This window comes from Lynx canadensis, chromosome X (assembly GCF_007474595.2).
Source record: "Lynx canadensis isolate LIC74 chromosome X, mLynCan4.pri.v2, whole genome shotgun sequence".
Taxonomy (NCBI): domain Eukaryota; kingdom Metazoa; phylum Chordata; class Mammalia; order Carnivora; family Felidae; genus Lynx; species Lynx canadensis.
Genome location: NC_044321.2, coordinates 120414883 through 120432953, shown reverse-complemented (window position 1 = coordinate 120432953; position 18071 = coordinate 120414883). Strand labels below are relative to the sequence as shown.

The following is an 18071-nucleotide window of genomic DNA, read 5'->3' as shown; positions in this document are numbered from 1 at the left end:
AGGGTTCCCCTCTTCCAGGGAGCTGGCTGGCGGAGGTGCCCCCTCTGACCCCTCAGTAGCTCAGCCTAGGGCAGCTGAAGCAGAGTGAGGGGCAGACGAGCCAGAGCTGGGGAGGGGCCTGGGGGGACTGGTGGGGTTTTGTCAAGGTTGAAGAAGAGGGGCCCAAAACCAAGTCCTGCAGACCACCAACATCTCAGGGACAGGGCTGCAGGGGAGGAGAAGGCTTCCCTGGAGAGGGGGATGGGTACCCCAGCCCAGCCTGGAGGAGGCCCAGGGCCCGCCCACCCGCCCGCTTGCCTGCCTGCGGCCCCTCGGCTGTTCACGGTGGAGAGAAACTGCGCTGAGCCCCGCAGGGCCAGGATGCTTGGTGTGGCAAATGTGGATGAGGGTCTGCTAGTGCTGGCTGGCTGCTGGGAGACGGGGCCCACAGAAGCTTCTAGGCCACGGCAGGTCACCCACCTCCTCTCTCACTGTCTCCAGGAGCAGGGCAGCCTAGGGCTGGAGACACTGGCACATCCTTCCTTATGCTGGCCTGTGCCCTCGCCACTTGTTTGCCCGGTCTAGGTGCCCTGACTGACTGATGTAGGGCCGGTGACCGGCACCCCTCTGTCTCACTTCCCCCCGGGGACCCTGGCTGCGGGCTTTCAGCACACGCTCTCTCCACACGTGTGCAGCTTCTTTGTACTCCGAGTGGACCCAAGCGAATGTTCTCGAAGGCACACATCTAGGAAACTCTGCTCCCCGCCTGGTTCGGGGGAGACCCAGGTTAGATCAAGGTGAGTCGTGACCTGGTGCGGGCCCGAAACAAAGAACTGAACGGGGTCCTGCCTGGTGGGATTGGGGCTCTGGGCGTGGGGTGGTGCTGAGGACAGCTCCATAGTTTTGTCAGCGCTGTTCTGAGGACTGGAAGAGACAGCGGCCACGCCTGGGGCTCGGGGCAGTGGCGAAAGGAGGCAGCGGGACGGCCGTGTGCCAGCTGGACTCTCACAAGACAGTTGTCCCCTGACACTGTTTTCCCCTGGGCCCCCACCCCATCCCAGCTTCCTCTGGCCTCGGACATCCTCTGGGGAGTCCAGTCCATTTCGATTGGGAGCCCTCTACCTCTGGCTGTATGACTCACATCTCCCTGGCTGCCATGTTGGTGGGGCCCTCGGCACCTCACCACGGGGCGTCAGCACACCCAAGAGCGGGCACAGGGTCCCCGGGGGCACTCTCCCAAGCCAAGGCGGCTGGCCTCTGTCCCTCCAACCCCGTTCCTCCCCAGGCAGGGCACTCCCCCCACCCTGGCACACACTTCCCAAAGCCTTTGGGCAAAGACGCCAGAAGCAGGTCCTCCAAAGGAATCGGAAGAGAAGGTACGGCCTCTCACCGCTCAAGGCTGGCTCTTTAGGCCAGTGGTGCTGGGAACCCGACGTCACTATTTCCTTACCTTTCTTATCCTTCTTCTCCTCTTCCTCCCCACCAGCTCCAAGCAAGGTAAAGATGATTCCTGTCTGGGAGTTGACACCAACAGCAGTCACCACCATTCTTCCAGAACCTTCCATGACATGGGTACCTGGGAACACAGGGGGACCGAGACAGATTTGCATTGCTTGAGGGAGGCGTGGCTGAACACCTACAAGTTCTCCCCCAGGAATCCCAGAAGCACGAACTCGGTGTTTGGAGGCCCCTGGAGGCTATGTTGACCCTAATCCTAGAACGAAGCCTCATTCCTGGCTTGGAGGGGACCCGGAGGCACACACGTGAGCAGCTGCTTGCCCAGAAACACAAGGTGAGGTCTTCACAGGGTCCACCTGGGGCCTCCAGCCTGTCTGTCCTGTGTCACACTGCATTTGCCACCGGGATAAATGCTGGGCTAGGCCAAAACGTTCTAGGAGCTTTCCTCAGGATATTAGGGGCCCTTTGAGGCGGGGAGCACCCATTTCTTTCCCCAGTGGCTAGAGCGACCACCATCAGGCCTCCCACGGGCCACTCTGGCCTCTTGGGGGCAAAAACTTCAGACTCCCTAGCCAGAAGGGCGACTCAGGAGGCCTGCGATTGAAGGGGTGGCTGGGCCAGATGGCTTCCAAGGCTCTTTGGTGCCGAACTGGTCCAGAGGGCAGTGCCAGCCTGCATCTTGCCCCCGCCCCCCCCCCCCAGCTTGGCCAGTGCCCCGAGGCCTCACCTGAGAGCAGCATGGGGTCTTTGTCAGCTGATTTGCGCACGTGGTCCGACTCGCCTGTCAGGGAGCTCTCATCGATCTTGAGGTCATTGCCTTGGATGAGCACGCCATCAGCAGGTAGCAGGTCTCCTAAGGCCGGCCAGGCAGCCGGAACCACACGCTGTGGGTCCAGGTAGCCTTCCGCCCTGCTGCCTCCCGCCTGCCCCAGGAGAGGTCTCGAACCTAGGGGGTGGGGCCCTCTCCCTTCAGCTTCAGGCCTGCTTCCTGGGGCTCTGTCTCCAGCTTGAGCCCCCCCACCGCCCACTGCTGCCCCTGCCCCGCCTTGTCCCGCAGGTGAAGGCCCACGTACTGGGGGGTGGGGAAGGCCCTTGCCAGATGCACTCACCGTACTTGACCTGTGCAATGTCGCCCACCACCAGTGCGGCCACCGGAACCTGCAGCAGCTGGCCGTCCCGGATGACGGAGAACCTCTGTTCCTGTTCGATGCGGCTCTGCAGGCCCCGGAACTGCCTCTCCTTGCTCCAGTCATTGAAGGCCGTGACCAGCACCACGCAGGTGACCGACAACAGGATGGCGGCTCCCTCGATCCAGCCTGCCTCGGCCTCCCCTTCGTCTTCTGCCCCAGCTGACACGTTCCCGCATGCTGCACCCGAGGACAGCAGGGAAGGGTGGGGTGGCAGGAAAGTCACCCTGAGGCCCCTCGGCTCAGGTCCCATTCCTTCCCTCCTGCCGGGTCCTCCCCTGCTCACCTTCGCTCTCCTCTCCGGGCGGTGCATAGAATGAAAGGCCCAGGGAGACGATGGCGGCTACCTCCAGGATGATTAGCGTCACATCCTGCAGGGCCTCCCACACCAGTTGCAGGAAGGTCTTGGGCTGCTTGGGAGGGATGAAGTTCTGCCCATAGATCTGCCTGCGCTTTTCCAAGTCATTGGCATTGTTGGCCAGGCCTGTGTGGTGCAGGGATGGAGAGCGGGGACACAGAGCAAGAAGATGGGAAGGGCCAACAGCGTGAGGCCCTGCCCCTTTCTCCCCTGCTCGCCCAGAGTGCCTGTCTTGTTCTCTGGCCTGAAAGCCCCTGGAAGGCGGGAACTGCACCTGCCCGGTCTTCCAAGCCTTTCTGCAAACCCCGAGGACAGGTATGTGGGCGTGTGTGCCCTCCAGCTGCCTGGACAGCTCAGGCGTGCGACCGACCGCGCGACTCGCAACAATGCGGAGCCCCTGGTATGAGGAAGGGTTCGGTCGTCCTCCCGATATGCTCGGGGAGGTCTATGGGCTACGGTGGGTCCCTTCAGAGGGCAGATGGGAAGGACGGTGATAACGGCCACCATGGGGTGGGGGTGGGCAGAGGGAACCCAGCTGGGCCAGGGATGGCCAAGTGTCACCTGGAGACAGGAGAAGAGAACAGCCCAGGCGTTCGCAGGAGTGCAGGGCTTGGTACAAGACTGGGATGGAGGGCACAGGTGTGGCAGCCTGCTGTCAGCCAGGCCCAGGGTAGCTGATCCCCTGTGGGCTGTGAGTGGGCCGAGGTGCTCGTACAATCCCTCCAGGGTCCGGAGGAGGAAACTGAGTCCAGGGAGGGAAAGCGCCCTGTGCCTGTGAGTCGGAGCTCTTGCTGGCAGCCCAGGACTCCTTTGCTGCCCAGTGCACCTGACCCTAGGTCAGGATGACGGGAGCCTCACAGATGCTAAGCCCTCAACGGGGGGGCGTGGCCAAGCCATGCGCGCGGGACACAGAACCTGTGTCATCTGACGAGACCCGGGAGACAGTCGGCTCTGGCGGCCCCAAAACATCGTCGGTTTTGCCCATACTGTTGAGCATGGGTGTGGCACCCGTGGCACCAGGAGGTACGTAGGAACTGCCCCCGCCCCGAGCTCTCGTGGCCGTCGTCCGGAGTCAGCTGCCTCCTTCCTAACGCTTTCCCTAGACCCCGCTGCAGTGCCAACCTCGAGTTCTGAGCTGGGGGTCACGGCGAAGGGCGGGGATGGGACGTGAGCTCCCTGCCTTGCCCACGCCCCCACCTATTGCCTCCTCTGGGGCCGCACACGTGGCACTTGGTGAATGTCTCTGAGGCTCTGGGATTGTCAGTGAGTGATTCATACTGATGCCACGGTGTCCCCAGGCCACCAGGCAGAGGATGAGGAGAGCGAAGGGTGAAGAAGCCGGTCTCAGTGGGGACCCCTTGTGGCCAGAGCAGGTGAAACATGTTGAAGGAGGGCTGAGAGGCTGAGAGGCCTGACCCGGACTTCTAGAGCCCTGGGAGGCCCCCGCCACATCGCAGGCACTCTAGTGTGTTGGGGCTGGGATGAAGGGCTCACAATCAACATCCACCAAGGGGCGAGCTCCGGCTTTCGAGGCTGGGCCCTTACCTTACTTCTCATCCTTGGGACAGCCCACTTCCCACCCAGGCCCGCACCAAGCCCTCTGGGTCTCTGCCTCTACAGCATGAGTCCCCTCAGGCCCATGCCTGGAGCTACCAGAAGTCTCCATGTGGAACTGACATCCAGGCCACCTCCTCCCGAGGCCAGACATCCACTTGGCCACCCTCCCCAGAGGCGGGCCCACCGGACCCCGTCCCCTGGCCCCGCCCTCATCCCTCAGGATGCTGCTTCCTTCTAGGCCTGAACCCAAGGGTCCGGCTCCACACTGACACCTCGTGGGCAGACACTGGGCTGCAGTTCCCGGGGGCAGGGAGCTACCGGCAGGGCAGATGGGGGGCGGGGTCCCCAGCTTATGGGGGTGATCTCAGCTGGCTTGGGAAGGCACATAGGACTTGATAGCAAGGAAGTGTTAAGTGGGGTGCAGAAGGAGTTGGGAGGAAGGAGGGTGGCTGTCCACTAGGCAGGGAAGGGGCCTGGGGAGGGGCAGGGTGGAGCCCACCAGAGGTGGAAGGCCTGACGAGAGCAAAAGCCCACAGCGGGCACAGCCTGGGCACATCTCCGCACCCAGCGGGGCTGCGGCTGCCCCTGCCCTTCTCCCCAGGCCTCATGGTGCCTGGGCCCTGCCGGGGCTCCGGTTTCTGAAGGCTGCAAGTTTCCACCTGGGTGTCTGGGACAAGCTCGGGACCTCAGCTCCTAGGGCCTGGGGTCCCAGCCGAGGGCCTGTGCCCCACTCCTAACTGAGGCCTGCGTCTTTAAGCTACAAGAGATATGAAAAGTGAGGTCAGTACTATGGAAGTGCTTGAACCCCCGCTCTCCCAGACACCCGGAATTTCCACTGCCCCTGCCTTGAGAAAGGGCACGGATCTGGAGACCCTCAAGAGAGAGCCCATGGGTCCCTGTGCCACCATAAGTCTGCATCCTGCCTGCCTCACCCCATACGCCAGATTGTCCCCAAGGGAAGCCAGGCCCTTGGGGCCCCCTCCCCAGGAGTGAGCTGGCTCCGTTCCTCCCCTCCCACTGTCAGCCTGTCCCTTGGCCTTGGGTTGCCCTTGATACTCTAGCAACGCTTCTCTCTCCCTTGCCCTGCACCAGCCCAAGACCATGGCCTTCCTGTTGGGCTTGGGGGTCCAGACAGCTGCTCAGGTACTCATGTGGGGGCCAGAAGGTAGCTGCAGCCCCTCTGGCTCCAAGCATGTGCCCAGTCGGCAGGCCCCCACAGCGGCCCAGGTCCAGGTGCTGGGGCAGGGGCCGGCTGGTTGGCTTGGACACAGATGAGTGTCCTGCCCAGAGCAGAGGCCAGATGCCATCAGAATTGGATTAGGACCACATCGTGCAGCTCTTGGATAATCCGCCCTCTCATTTCCATGACTGCTGCTGGTAAAGGCCAGACAGGGGAAGGGCTGGGGCCCAGGTCCCCCCGGTGGGCTTCCCACTGAGCTTGGCCCAAGACCCGGGTTCTCTGGCTTCTGGAATCCTCTTGGATAGCTACAAAGCCTGAGCCCATTGACGTGCTTATTGCCGGGAACAGACAAAATTCCCCCCCCCCCCCCCGCCGCCCAGTACACCATGCACGTCCCCACGCCCCCCACCCTTCCCAAAGCACCCATCTGCCAGCACACCTTGCCAGGGGATTGATGTGGGGCCCAGGGTGCGGCTAAGCCGGCCCCTCCTAAAGCTCAGGCCATTGTGTCTGGGCAGGAGAGGGGACATGTGGGTGAACACTCCGGGGCCAAGTCGGCAGGTGTACCGGGGGCCAGGGCTCCTGGGCTTGGAGTGGGGAGGGGTAGTCCTCGTGCTGCTCATTCTTCAGGAGGCGGGTCAGGCCTGGCCGGCTCCCTCTGCTGCGGCCTGGCCACCCACCTGGGCACTTGCCCTTCTTCATGCCCGCCCCTCCACAGGCACTGGGCGAGCTCCAGAGCCGCTGTGGCAGAATCGGGCAGGTTCCCAGGGGCCTTGACATTTTAAATATTTAACAAGGCCTGACAGGCAGAGGAAAGAGCTGCCAGCTGAAGCCCATCTGCTTCCTTTTATCTGGAAGAGGCCAGAGCCCTTGTGGCTAAATGGCCCTCCACCCCAGCCTCCCCCCTAGCCCCAAATCCTGGGCGGGGGGGGGGCAAGGAGGAGGGAAGGAGAGAGATCCCTCTGGCCCCGAGCCAAGCCATCTGCCCTGATAACACCACACACCAGGCTGGGTCCCTTTAGAGCACAAAACAAGAGAGACCCAGGCGGCCCTGAGAAGGCCACTTAGGCTTGGAGTTCCTGACCTGGTTGGGTGGGCACCCTCTCACCCGGCCTTTGGGCCCATCTCCTCCCGGGTGGGCCTTCTCTACCCCCTGCTCCAGCCCATGTGCCATCCACAGACAGATAGGGCCAGGGAGCCACAGACAAGGGTGACGGCCAGAGCCCTGGGTGGACAAAGGTGTGGCAGCTGAGATGGGAGCTGATGAGATAAATCAGGGCTGGCTGAGAACAGGCCTGGCACTGGGCTGGGACAGCCCTAGCGGCCCTGCCAGGGAGGTGCCAGCTGGGCCAGAAAACGCTCCAACTCCTGGAATCTGGGGCCAAGCCTGGGTCCTGGTGGTCCCGGCCTCCCAGCAGACCCAGCAGGCAGGACTGGGAAAGGCTGGTGCAGAGCAGGGCACAGTTTTGCCTCCAGTGCAGGGGGCAAGGGCTACAGGGCCGGGGCAGGGACCCAAGGTGGCGGTCAGGCCTCTGCCTCTGGAAGCTTCTAGACAATGCTCCTCAGCCTTCCTCAAGGCTCCGGGCAGCAGATCTCCTCAGATCTATGCTGCCTGAGACTTGCACCTCTTTGGCAGGGGAGAATTCTGCCGCTGAACCACCCAAGCACCAGACTTGCTTCTTTGCTTCTTTGGGACAGCCTGTGGCCAGTGGCCCCTCCACTCGGCACTCTGCCCCCCCTTTCCAGAGAGAGCCCCCTGCAACCCAAGCCCGCAGAGGGCCGGCACCCTCGTTTTCCTGTGCCCCTTAACCGGACACGGGGCTGGGCACACGGCCTGGAGCATACAGACAGGGGCCCGGCCTTCCTCCTCCTCTGTCCCACCCTGTTGCCCTGTTGCCCAGAAGAGCTTCTGGGGTCTCAGTTTGGGGCCCAGCCTGACACCGTGCCGTCCTCTTCCTTCCCTCCTCTTTTGCTTGATTTCTATTTAATCCAAAGAGGCGAGAGCAGGGAGCTGCTGCTGATGGAGGGGGTCAGGCCACGGCTCCCGGAGGACCCCAGGTTACCCAGAGGACGATCCCCCTCACCCCCCTACAGAGCATCTCCCGCTCGGTGGTGGCGGGGGCGGGATGGCTTCCTTGGGAGGGCACAGTCAGGGTCAAGAGTGCTTCCGGAAGCTGCTGCAGAAGCACCACCCGGCCCTCGGCCAGGCCCGCCCCGGGGGTACGGGACGTCTTCAGGATGGCCCTTGGAGACCGGGGGGAGTGTCCGGTGGCCCATGACCCTACATCCCTGGCGCACTCGCGGCCTGCGCTGGGGCTCTGCTGGGAGCCTTACCCTCTGTGGGCGAGGTCTTCAGCCTCCTGCAAAGCCCACTGACGTCCCCGTAGGCTTCCTGGACCTTCTGCAGCGCCTCAGCCCCTCGGAGCTCCATGAGGGAACGCAACTCAGCCAGTGTGCACCCAAAGCCGCCCGCATGGGGGGCCTCCCGCTGCTGCTGGGGCTTGGGGTGAAACTCGATGGAACTGTTGGCCATGTCGCCCATCCCGCCTGTCGTGCCGGGAGGACAGGGTGCCCGACCTCTTCACAGGTGCGGCCTCAGCTAGGGGCAGGCAGCCACCCGAGGTCCCAGTGCCTGGGTGAGGTGTAGTGGAGGGAGCTGCAGCGGGGAAGTGGCCGAGCACGGACACCTGGGGAGAGGTGAGAAGAAGCCAGGGGCGAAGTTGAGACAAGACTGAGGTCCACTCTTCCAGAACGTTCTCCGAAAATCGGCACTCAGTCTGAGCCATGACTTGCCGATTGCAAAATTCACCTCCTAGGTTGGGTCAGTGGCCCTCATGCCCTGCCAGGCCCAGCTGCCAGGCCATCCCCTAGTCCTGCCCAGCCCGAGTACCCAAGGCAGGAGGACTCGCCTAGGTGGGGAAGGAGGGAGCGTTCGTGTCTCCTGGAAGGGGTCTGCTGTTGCGATACGGAGACTCTGACTGCCTCCCAAATCCGTCTGGGAACCCACACCGAAGCAGAGGTGATGTCCTGGGGTTGATTACTGGCACGGGTGGGTGGGCTATCTGTGCCACAATTCTCTCATGTCCGTGCCCTACCTTGGGTGAAAGCTTGTCCCCTCCGTCACGCTCCCTGCTCTTGCCTGATTAACACTCGCCCGGTGTAGCAGACGTGCTATAAATCCCCTGCAGCGGCCTGGCACAGCCTCTGGGGCTCACGGTTTCAGGCTTGGGGCTGCGCGGGGGGTCCAGGGAGCAGGCCAGGCCATGGGCGGGGCCAGCCGGGAGCCAGGTCAAGACTTAGTGTGCAGGGTGTCTCTGCTGCCCCGAGGGCACCTGGGGGGTCTGGGGCAAGGAAGGGAGGTGGCCTGGGGGGAGGGGGTAAGGAGGGAGAGGGAGGGCAGGAGGGGACAGGAGGGGATAAAAGGAGTAGAAGAGGAGGGGTGGAGGGGAGGGCGCACAGGAGAAGGTGGAAAGCAGCCACAGGTCACTGGCGACTTCCCCATCAGCCCGCCCACGGCACGGTGCCGTCCCCTCCCCTCCACACCCTTCTGCCCTCCAGGCGATGAATTGGGGGGCTGCCCACAACACACACACAGGCTGGGAGCATGAGTGCAAGCATCCCCAAAGGTCAAACTCCCAGGATTAAACTAGTGTCAGTGCACATGGCCTTGGCCTTCACAACAGCAAAGAGGCCTCCCGACGGCATGGCTCAGTTGGGCCCAATCTTTTGCCTTTGGGGAAGCCGCAGGCTCCGAAGGATCCTCTTGGAAGCAAAACTTGGCTACCAATGCAGGTTCCTGATCTAGAACTGCCCGTGGAAACACAGCCCAGAGCCTATGGCGCCTACTCTCAGGAGAGGTCCCACCTGTTACCCAGAGCCCAGGGGACACCAGAAGCAGGGGTGCACCACAACCCTCAGGGGACAAGACCGGCCCGAGGGGGTTCAGAACACGTGGGGGCCTTAGTTCCTCTGCACGCTTGACCCTACCGTGTCCAAAAAAGGCACATATACCTAGGGCAGTCCCACCCAGGAGGCCTGGGACCCAGGGAGGCACTTCAAAAAATGCCCATCGAAAGTGATCCCCATTTTATAAGTTCGGGCACCTAAGTGTTAATCCTCTAGACAGTTTCCACATGGAGCAGCCTTCGGTGCCGGAAGATGTGGGAACAAAATGGCAGACACGAGAACGTGCCGTCCTGTCCACTCCCACGCGTCTTCCCACTGCCCGTCCTTCCACTTTGTCATCTACTACAGGCCTGCACTGGCCATCCGTGCTGGGGACACAGAGGTGACAGCACTGAGTGCATCCTTGTGCTCTCTGGCTTGGAGGTGAGTTCGCAGCAGGTGACAGAGTGATGGACAGAATGGTTTCCGCTGGGGGTAGGGGCAGGGAAGGCCTCTTGGCTGGGGCGCGTTTGCGAAAAGACCAGAACAAGGGGGAGGAGCGAGCCGTTCTTCTGGATGAAAGAGTGTTCTGATCCTAAGGAGAAGACAGGTAGTGGGACGGGTCGGTGGGGGAATGGGGCTGCGGATCCCACGGGGCCACAAGTGACATGGGCCATCACGGAGCAGACGGCTGCCGGGTGACGCCTGACTGGAGGGGCGGAAGCCCAGAGATGAGGGAGGGCTGCAGTCAGCTGCTAGGTCATTCGGCACGTGGGGGAGAGGGCGGAGGCAACGCGGGTGACCCTGAGCTCCCGGGAGCACCGGCACGCAGAGCTTCAAGCGAGCAAACCTTTCATTTCCATGGCACGTGGGGCTCCTTCGGGGGTGCTCTGCGAATGTGGCCCACGCACCTGGGTGGGAGCCGTAGGAATCACTGGCCCGTTCACCGGTGCCGGAAACAGAGGCTCGGCCACCGGGAGACCTGGCTGTCCCGACCTCAGGCCATCTCAGGAGCCATCGGAGGCAGCGTTGGCGGCTTTTGACCTCTCTAGATGGCCGTGCCTGTCGCCCCCACCCCTGCCTTCGTCCTGCCAGATTCCTTCCCCAGTCCAGACTGTGGCTCAGGACAGCGCCCCTGCTGGGCGCCCCTTCTCCCCTCCTTTCTCTGACCCCGAGTGGCGCTGCCATGCGTCTCCCTTCCCACATACCAGGCAACTTGGGTGAAACTTGCAGGGCTGGGCTCTGTGTCCCCAGCCCCCTGGCCCGTTGGCTGCTGGACGGGAGGGACAGGGGCTGGTTCACGCGTGCGGGCATTGGCTTGCCATAGGCACAGAGCCCCCGGCGAGTAGGTCCCGGGCACACTCGGCTGCTGAGAGAACACCCATCTATGGGCTGTGTGGGTCCCGGCAGGGGGTGGGGGGGAGTCAACTGTCCCTGAGCACAGCACCCTGGGGTGCCCTGTAGGCCCCTCCTCCCAGGCTGAGGGGAGTGGTGAGCACAAGGGAGGCTCTGACGCCCCTGGCAGGCAGGCCCCGGGCCTGCATCCCACACCTTCCACCTAGGCCCCTGGGGCTAGCTATGTGCCCGAATGGCCCCCACTGAGCTGTGTAGGGACTCCGCGGGGGTTCTTTCTAAAAGCCAAGTCAGATGAATGATTTTGTTCCCTTGGAACCCTTTTATCTTCTCGGCACCTGTACCCACTCAGAGAAGGCTCAGGTAGAAGGCGCCCGACCCCGCCCGTATGGCACTGGAGGGCTCCTGGGGATGACAGAGGAATGGCCCATAGTTGGGTGGGCTCTGAGGCAGGTGGTGGGAGACAGCAGCTCAGGCTGGTGGAGGTCACACCTTCACACGCCTGCTTCCACCGGAGGCGCCGGCCTCTCCCGCCCGCTCCCTGAAAACAGGGTTCACCGAAGGTGAGCCCTGTCCTTGCCTCCTGCTCCTTACTCGGCCCCCAGGCGTGGCCCTGCCCTCGACTGAGCAACAGCCGTGGCCCGGACAGCCACACAGGGTCCTTGAGCTGCTCCCAATCGGTGTGCTGTCACCACTGAGGCCTCCTGTGCCTGTGGTGACTCACGGTAAGGGAGCCGAGCAGGGAGGCGAGGCCTGACCTTCTGTGGGACACAGAGCGTGCCCGCCCTCACCACCGCCTCTCAGCTGGCCCTGCTGCTCCTCTGCACCTCAGCGTCCCCTGGCACCCCGCCTGCGGCTGTGGCCTGGTCCCTCTGCCTCATCCCCCGCCGGGCAGGCCCCGTGTCCCCGCCTACCACGTCGCCTGTCTCCCTCCAGCTGGGCAGCCCGTCACCACCCGGCTCTGGGTCACCATTTTCCCCGGTGCAGGTGACCCCCCCCCCGCCCCCCTCAAGCAAAAAGCCAGCTCCTCTCCTGCTCCCGCCTGTGCCCCACGCCCGTCTACCCGCGTCCGCGCTCACCTGGCCGCCACGCACAGCCTCGCCGGCTCCAAGCACTCCATATGTGCCCCGCCCCGCACAGCCTGCTGTCCCCTCTCTGCCTGATGACCTCTGACGAATTTGAGTGGCAATTCAAGTGGAACATTCTCCAGAAAGTCTGTGCCAAAATTGATCGCTGCCGAGTCTCTAATCCGCCGACCGCTCCTATGGCTCTCTGCTTTCTCTCCCACTCCCAGGGGTGAAAGCTTTTTGAGATATGCGGTTATTGAGTTGGCAGGAAGTTCACTGAATGGTCAGCCCTGGCTGGGGCTGGGGGCCCGGAGGAGGGAGCGAACAGGGGCCTGGCTGGCCAAGGAAGAGCGGGGAGTCTTTTTTTTTTTTTTGAGGGGCGGGGTGTGGATCGCCTTCCTGGAGAGCATGAGGGGGGCACAGGGATGCAGGGCAGGGATGCCTTGACCCCCAGCAGGCTACTCGCAGTGTGCCCAGGGCCTCCACGCAGCTCTGGGGGGGGCCCCCTCAAGTCAAAGACTGTGCTCATGCTAACCTTCCTCATCTTCATTAACTCTGTAGGCCAGACAGGAGCCATCAGTTAAATCAAAGTCTGTCTTGAGTGACTGTTGGCTGCTGTAGAGAGCAAATGGCATATACTGTTGTTTTTCTGGGTTCTCTGTAAGCTTGGGCAATTGCCTCTCTCATTCTTAATAAGGACGGCAGCCATCACTGAAATGGCTGAGAACAGAAGTGACCAGGCCTATCAGTTCTACAGGCCCGACAGAGGCTTTCTGGCCTGGGCCGGCTGCCTAGAACGGTTTGTAGGCACTAAAAGTGCAGGCAATGTACCATCTTCCAGACCTTAATTGGCTTAATTGAATTGCGAACCTTCACAGGGACGGACTCACACCTTCCGATACTTGCTCTGTCGTGGCATAAGTTGGCCCGCGCAGTGCGATGACGAGAGTAGTGAGCTGTAGTGGGTCCCCGGGACCATCTCACCCTTGCTCTGGGACTTTCAACAGGCTGCTTGCTACCAGAGCACTGCAGGAGATCGCCCATGTTCACACCAGTCACCCAACCGTGTTCTGGACCCTTCCCTCCAGTGTGGCCTGACGCCCCCTGTCCGTAGGCCCACTGACTCAAGTCTGCCTAACCAGAAACCCAGGAGTCCTCGTCCCCTCTGCGCCGGCCCTTCCCGGCCACTTCTAATCAGGTTTGGGGGGATCTCCCAGCACCCTTGACTTAATCTGCCCCAATCCCCCATTTTGCTTCCTTGACCACCTCCCCTAAGGCCCGGGGCAGCCGACCACCCTCCAGGAAGGTAGGAGCTTCCTGAATGAGGTGGGAGCACCTCTGTTCCCAGGCTCCCTTCTCTCGGGCCCCTACTCCAGATGCTCTCCTCATTGTACCTCATAAACGAGGGGCAAGGACACATTTCTCCATTTCACAGATGCAGAAACTGAGGCTCAGGGAGGCTCAATGATCCCAGACCTCCTGGACCTGCCTTCCATGTTGCTCAGTCCCTACTCTGTGTGGGCTGCCCGCCGTCGCCTTCACAGAGGGGACAGGAACAGAGGGTGAAACCCTACAAGTCAGAGGTCGCACTCATTTGTGGGCAGCGGCCACTGGACGTTACCACCAGTCCGTGCTTGCCGCGTGTGTCTGAGCGGGCATGTGTCCCCGGGCTGGTGAGAGGGCATTTGCTGCCAGGCACCGCTCCCCGCCCCCACCCCAGGATGGATGGAGGCTGGCCGGGAGCACCAACTGGAAGCCAGGAAGTCCCAGTTCCCTGCGTCACTCTCAAGTCACTGTGCCCTCAGCCCTGCGGTCAGTAAACTGGTGACAAGAATATTCCCCCTGCGCTTGCCCGAGGCAAGAACGGAGCAGCATTCGGCACAGCCAGGTCACGTCTGAGGCAGGGTCAGAGGGCAGGAGATGTGGGCCCGAGGGCCCACCCAGGCACATGCCCTCCACCGCTGCCCCCCACGATGCACACTGCCTGTTGGCATCTCCCGACAGACCCACCGCCAGAAGAACCCACGGCTCAGCAGTGTGATTCACTGTGGGGATTCCTTGAGAAAACCGTCCCCGCTTCTCTCTGCCTCCAGGCACCTGGAGCCCAGGCCAGGCCCTACAGAACCCAGAGAGCAAGAGCGCGAGGGCCCCATATACCGGCCCAGGCCTCCCTCACACCTGCAGATGTGGGGCGTGGCCAGCCGAGAGCAGGTGGGGAGTGGGTGCAGGGGCCCTCCGGAAACCCCACTGGCAGAGCCCTGCCCTCTCCTGGGCCTGGTTTTAATCCCAGGCAGGTGAACATGTGGCTGGACAGCCCTCTGACCCTTGGCTTCTCTCGCAACCCCCTCCTTTGCTGGGCCCCCTCTATTGCCCGGCCCCTGTCCCTCCCCTCTGCTCGGCACACCTTGGCCTGCCACCTGGTAGGAGAAAAGAGGGCTCCAAGGGTGAAGCCTGCATTCAGCTGGGGAGGGAGGGAGCGGGCGTCGAGGGGGGAGCTGAGGCAGAGAACAGCCTCATTAATATTTCAGAGGCGCCGTCACTGCAGCTCCTGGGCCCTCACAGCTCCACCACTTGTGCTAGTGGAAGGAGGAGGATGGGAAGAAAGAAGGAAATAAAACAGAGAAAACAGATTTAAAGGGACAGTCCCCCCTCCGTTCCTTCCTCCCCCTCGTTCCTGGTACAATCTGTGCACGCGCCAAGCAGCGCTCACAGCGAACAGCTTTGGGCAAAAACAATAACTCCATGGCCCCCTCTCCCCAAACTGACGCACGCGGCCGTCCACAGGCACGTCTGCCCTTGCAGGGCTGCCCCCAGGGAGGGACTGTTGTGCCGCAACCAGGCCACTAGGGCCACCTCAGGGACCCGCTGGGGGCTGCCAGCAAGGGCGAAGGATGCTTCCCATCCAGCGCCTGGTCCAGGCTCAAAGGACTGTCTGAGACCAGCAGGAAGACAGATGCACGGACTTCAAGCATCGGGAGGTCCTTGCTGACTAGAGCCGGGCGAAGGAGGGTTCTGGAACCCAGAGAAACCCAAGTCTAGACTAGGTGGCAGGGACCTGGGGTTTACCTGGTGCAGCCCCTGCCTATGGGTGGGTGAACGTCTGTAGTTCCCCTTGCTAATTGACGGCCCAGTGCTTTAATCTAGAGCAGCGCATGCCAGACCCGGAGGGCCCCCCTTTCCACCAAGGGGCTTTAAAAATGCACAGTCCCAGTCGCAGCTCCATAGTCAGAAGGGGGTGGCACTGGGACTCTGTAAAGCCCTCTGCCTGGGGATCCCAGGCCTCAGCCAGGTTTGATGCCACACGGCTGCCTGCCTTCAGGGGCTCCAGGATTGTCCAGTGAAAACAAGCCCCGGCAGACAACGTAAAAGAGTGCAGCTGCTACGGAAAACAGCGGCTCATCAAAAACACCACGTGTACGATCGCCACGCCTGGGCCTATACCTACGAAAGCATTGGGAGCAGGGTCTCTAAGAGATTGGCACACCCGTGTTCCATGCCGCGTGACTCCCAGTAGCTAGAAGCAACCCTAAGGACCCATCAAGGGACGAATGGATCAGCAAAATGTGGTCTGTCCACCAAATGCATCGTTATTCAGCTTTGGAAGGGAAGGGGAGGCAGACACCTGCTCCCACATCGATGAACCTCGGACACACGGCTGAGTGAAAGAGGCCAGACACGAGGGGACAGATACCGGAGGACTCCGCTCCTACGGGCTGCCCGGAGCAGTCGGATTCAGAGAGACAGGAAGCAGGGTGGTGGGTGCGGGGCGGGGCTGGGGGAGGGGGAAGGGGAGTTAGCGTCCAACGGGGACAGAGTTTCAGTTTGGGAAGATGGCAACGTTCTGGCGAAGGACGGAGGGGAGAGTTGCACAGCAAAGTAAATACACTCAATGCCGCTGAGCTAGACACTTAAAAGAATAGTGAAGACGGCAAATTTGAGGTTACGCGTTATTTCGCCACAATTGAAAAACCAAACGGGTCTTGCCACCCCTTTCGCGCTGTGTCCGGTGATCGCAGGAATCCCCCTGCCCCGAGTGGCGACTGGCGGTGAGCCCATGGCTCTGCCCGTGGCAACTGTAACTTGCAGGAGCATCCCCTGTCTGAAATGGAAGCCTGAGCAGATCGTTCTGCACACGCCCTACCCCCACCGTTTGGCCTCAGTGACCTTCGACAGCACCCGCACTCCGCCTCAGCTGGACGGTTGCCCCATTAGGTGGCAGGGACCCAGAGGAGCTGAGAAGCGGGGCTTGCTGGAGGCCATTGCCACCGTTCTTGCCACTCTACCTGGAGGAAGTGTGGTCCCGCTCCCTACGTGTCGCCCACATGCTAGCATGCGTTTCCTCAGAGGTGCTGACACCACCCTGCCCTCAGAAGGGACGAGAAGGGATGGCCAAAACACTTGGGGAAGGCCTGGCCTCCAGATCTGCATTCTGTTTATATAATATGGCTTTAGGAAGTGCTAAGAACCCCCAGGAGGTTGTGGCAGAGACTTGCTAGACATTCCCCGATTTCTGTTTCTCTTTTCCAATGTTGGATTTTAATTTTTAATCAGGCATCTTGTCATCCAGGAAAATGACTACATTCCCCCAACTCCGGTACAGCTACATATGACCACGTGACTATGTCTTGGCCAGTGGCATTCAAGCAAATGGGACAGGGACACACCTTACCCTTGGACTACACTTGGGACAGCACATGGAACAAAAGGGGGATAGGGCCAACTTCAGGGTTGTGTCCTTAAAGGGGATGAATGTCGCCATCTGCCTGCTCCCCCCATGTCTCCCCGAAGTCTCTATGACCTAACAAAGGCCCACACTTCCATGTGCTCTCTGGGACATGCGATGACCCGGAGCCAGGCTCCCTCTCGCCTGTGTATTGGAACGTGGTCCTAGAAGCCCTAGCCAAAGCAGAAAACAGAACCACGGGAGTACTGAAGAGAGACAGAATGGCAGTCTGGTCACAGGCAACCCTTCTCCACGCTTGACGGAGTTACCCATTTGCTTGGTGCCATAAGCCTCTAAGCTGCTAAGTGATTATCTCCACATCACTGCTGAGGCACAGAGAAACCGAAGAACTCTCTGAAGGTCACACAGCCAGCAAGGAGCAGAGGCCAACGTGAACTCAAGTGGTCTGGCTCCAGAGAATTCTACGTTGTCCCTCTGCCAAGTGACTGCCCAGGAAACCCCGGGAAAGCAATGAACACATGATTAAAACCAATTAAAAGAGTTCAACAAAGTGTCTAGACAGGCAATGTGTCCCCGTAAACCTCAGGGCTTGGGACTGTAGCCTGGCTGTCTGAGTCGGCCCAAGTCCCTCAACCTCTCTGGGTGTCCATTTTTGAATCTGGGAAATGGATCACTGTTCCTCCTTGCTGAGGACAGGGAGACACCGTGCCCGCATACCTAACAAGGTCGCCAGGGTACCTTCTTTCCTGGAGGGTTTCTTGGTGCCCGTCAGGTCTCCATCAGGAAGACGATGAAGGGAATGCCCCTTGTTGACTCATCTACCTGCCACACCCACCCGCCCTCCATCCGCCCTGAAGCCCTGAGTTCTCTCTGAGCCCATCTGGACCCCAGGAGTCATAGGTCAGAACCCGGCTCCACTAGTGAGGCCAGAACATTCCACTTGGTCAGGGGCTGGCTGTATGCAATGCTCAGAGGCTTCCTCATTTCTGGGGCCATCCTCAAGCTGGCCAGGGCCGCGAATCTCTCCTGGAGAGTGCTAGGTCCTGTGGGGACAGCTGGCTCCCCAGGATGCTTCTGGAGGGAAGTCCACCCTCCCACACGGGTGGCCCTCAGAGCACCAGGTGCCCTTGGGTCCCAGAGGGAAGTCGGAAGCCCCTTTCTGGCTGGGGCCTTGAAGTGTCGTTGTGGGGGTCACCACTCTCCCCTGGGGAAGGCAGTCATCTGTCTTCCTGCCAGAGAAGGCGAGAGCTGGAAAAGGAGAGTGCGAGAGAGCAGGAGAGGAGAGCTGATGGGCAGGAAGCATAATGACACTAATTATCCAATTACAGCGGGCTGCTCAGGAGAGAACTGCATTGCAGCAGGG

At 61.5% G+C, this 18071-nt stretch overlaps 1 protein-coding gene across 7 annotated transcripts in view; it reads right to left on the bottom strand.

The window, feature by feature from the left end:
• The window catches only part of ATP2B3 (ATPase plasma membrane Ca2+ transporting 3), a 43347-nt gene extending 34951 nt beyond the window's left edge, over window positions 1-8396 (bottom strand). For all 7 annotated transcript variants that reach the window (XM_032592203.1, XM_032592197.1, XM_032592199.1 and 4 more), the window contains exons 1-5: window positions 8054-8396; window positions 2911-3108; window positions 2547-2804; window positions 2165-2290; window positions 1430-1555 (exon numbers count right to left, since the gene is read on the bottom strand). In XM_032592203.1, coding sequence (XP_032448094.1) covers window positions 1430-1555; window positions 2165-2290; window positions 2547-2804; window positions 2911-3108; window positions 8054-8261 — 916 coding nt within the window. In that variant the 5' untranslated portion in view covers window positions 8262-8396. The remainder of the gene's footprint in view (window positions 1-1429; window positions 1556-2164; window positions 2291-2546; window positions 2805-2910; window positions 3109-8053) is intronic.
• Between the last annotated feature and the right edge of the window lie 9675 nt (window positions 8397-18071).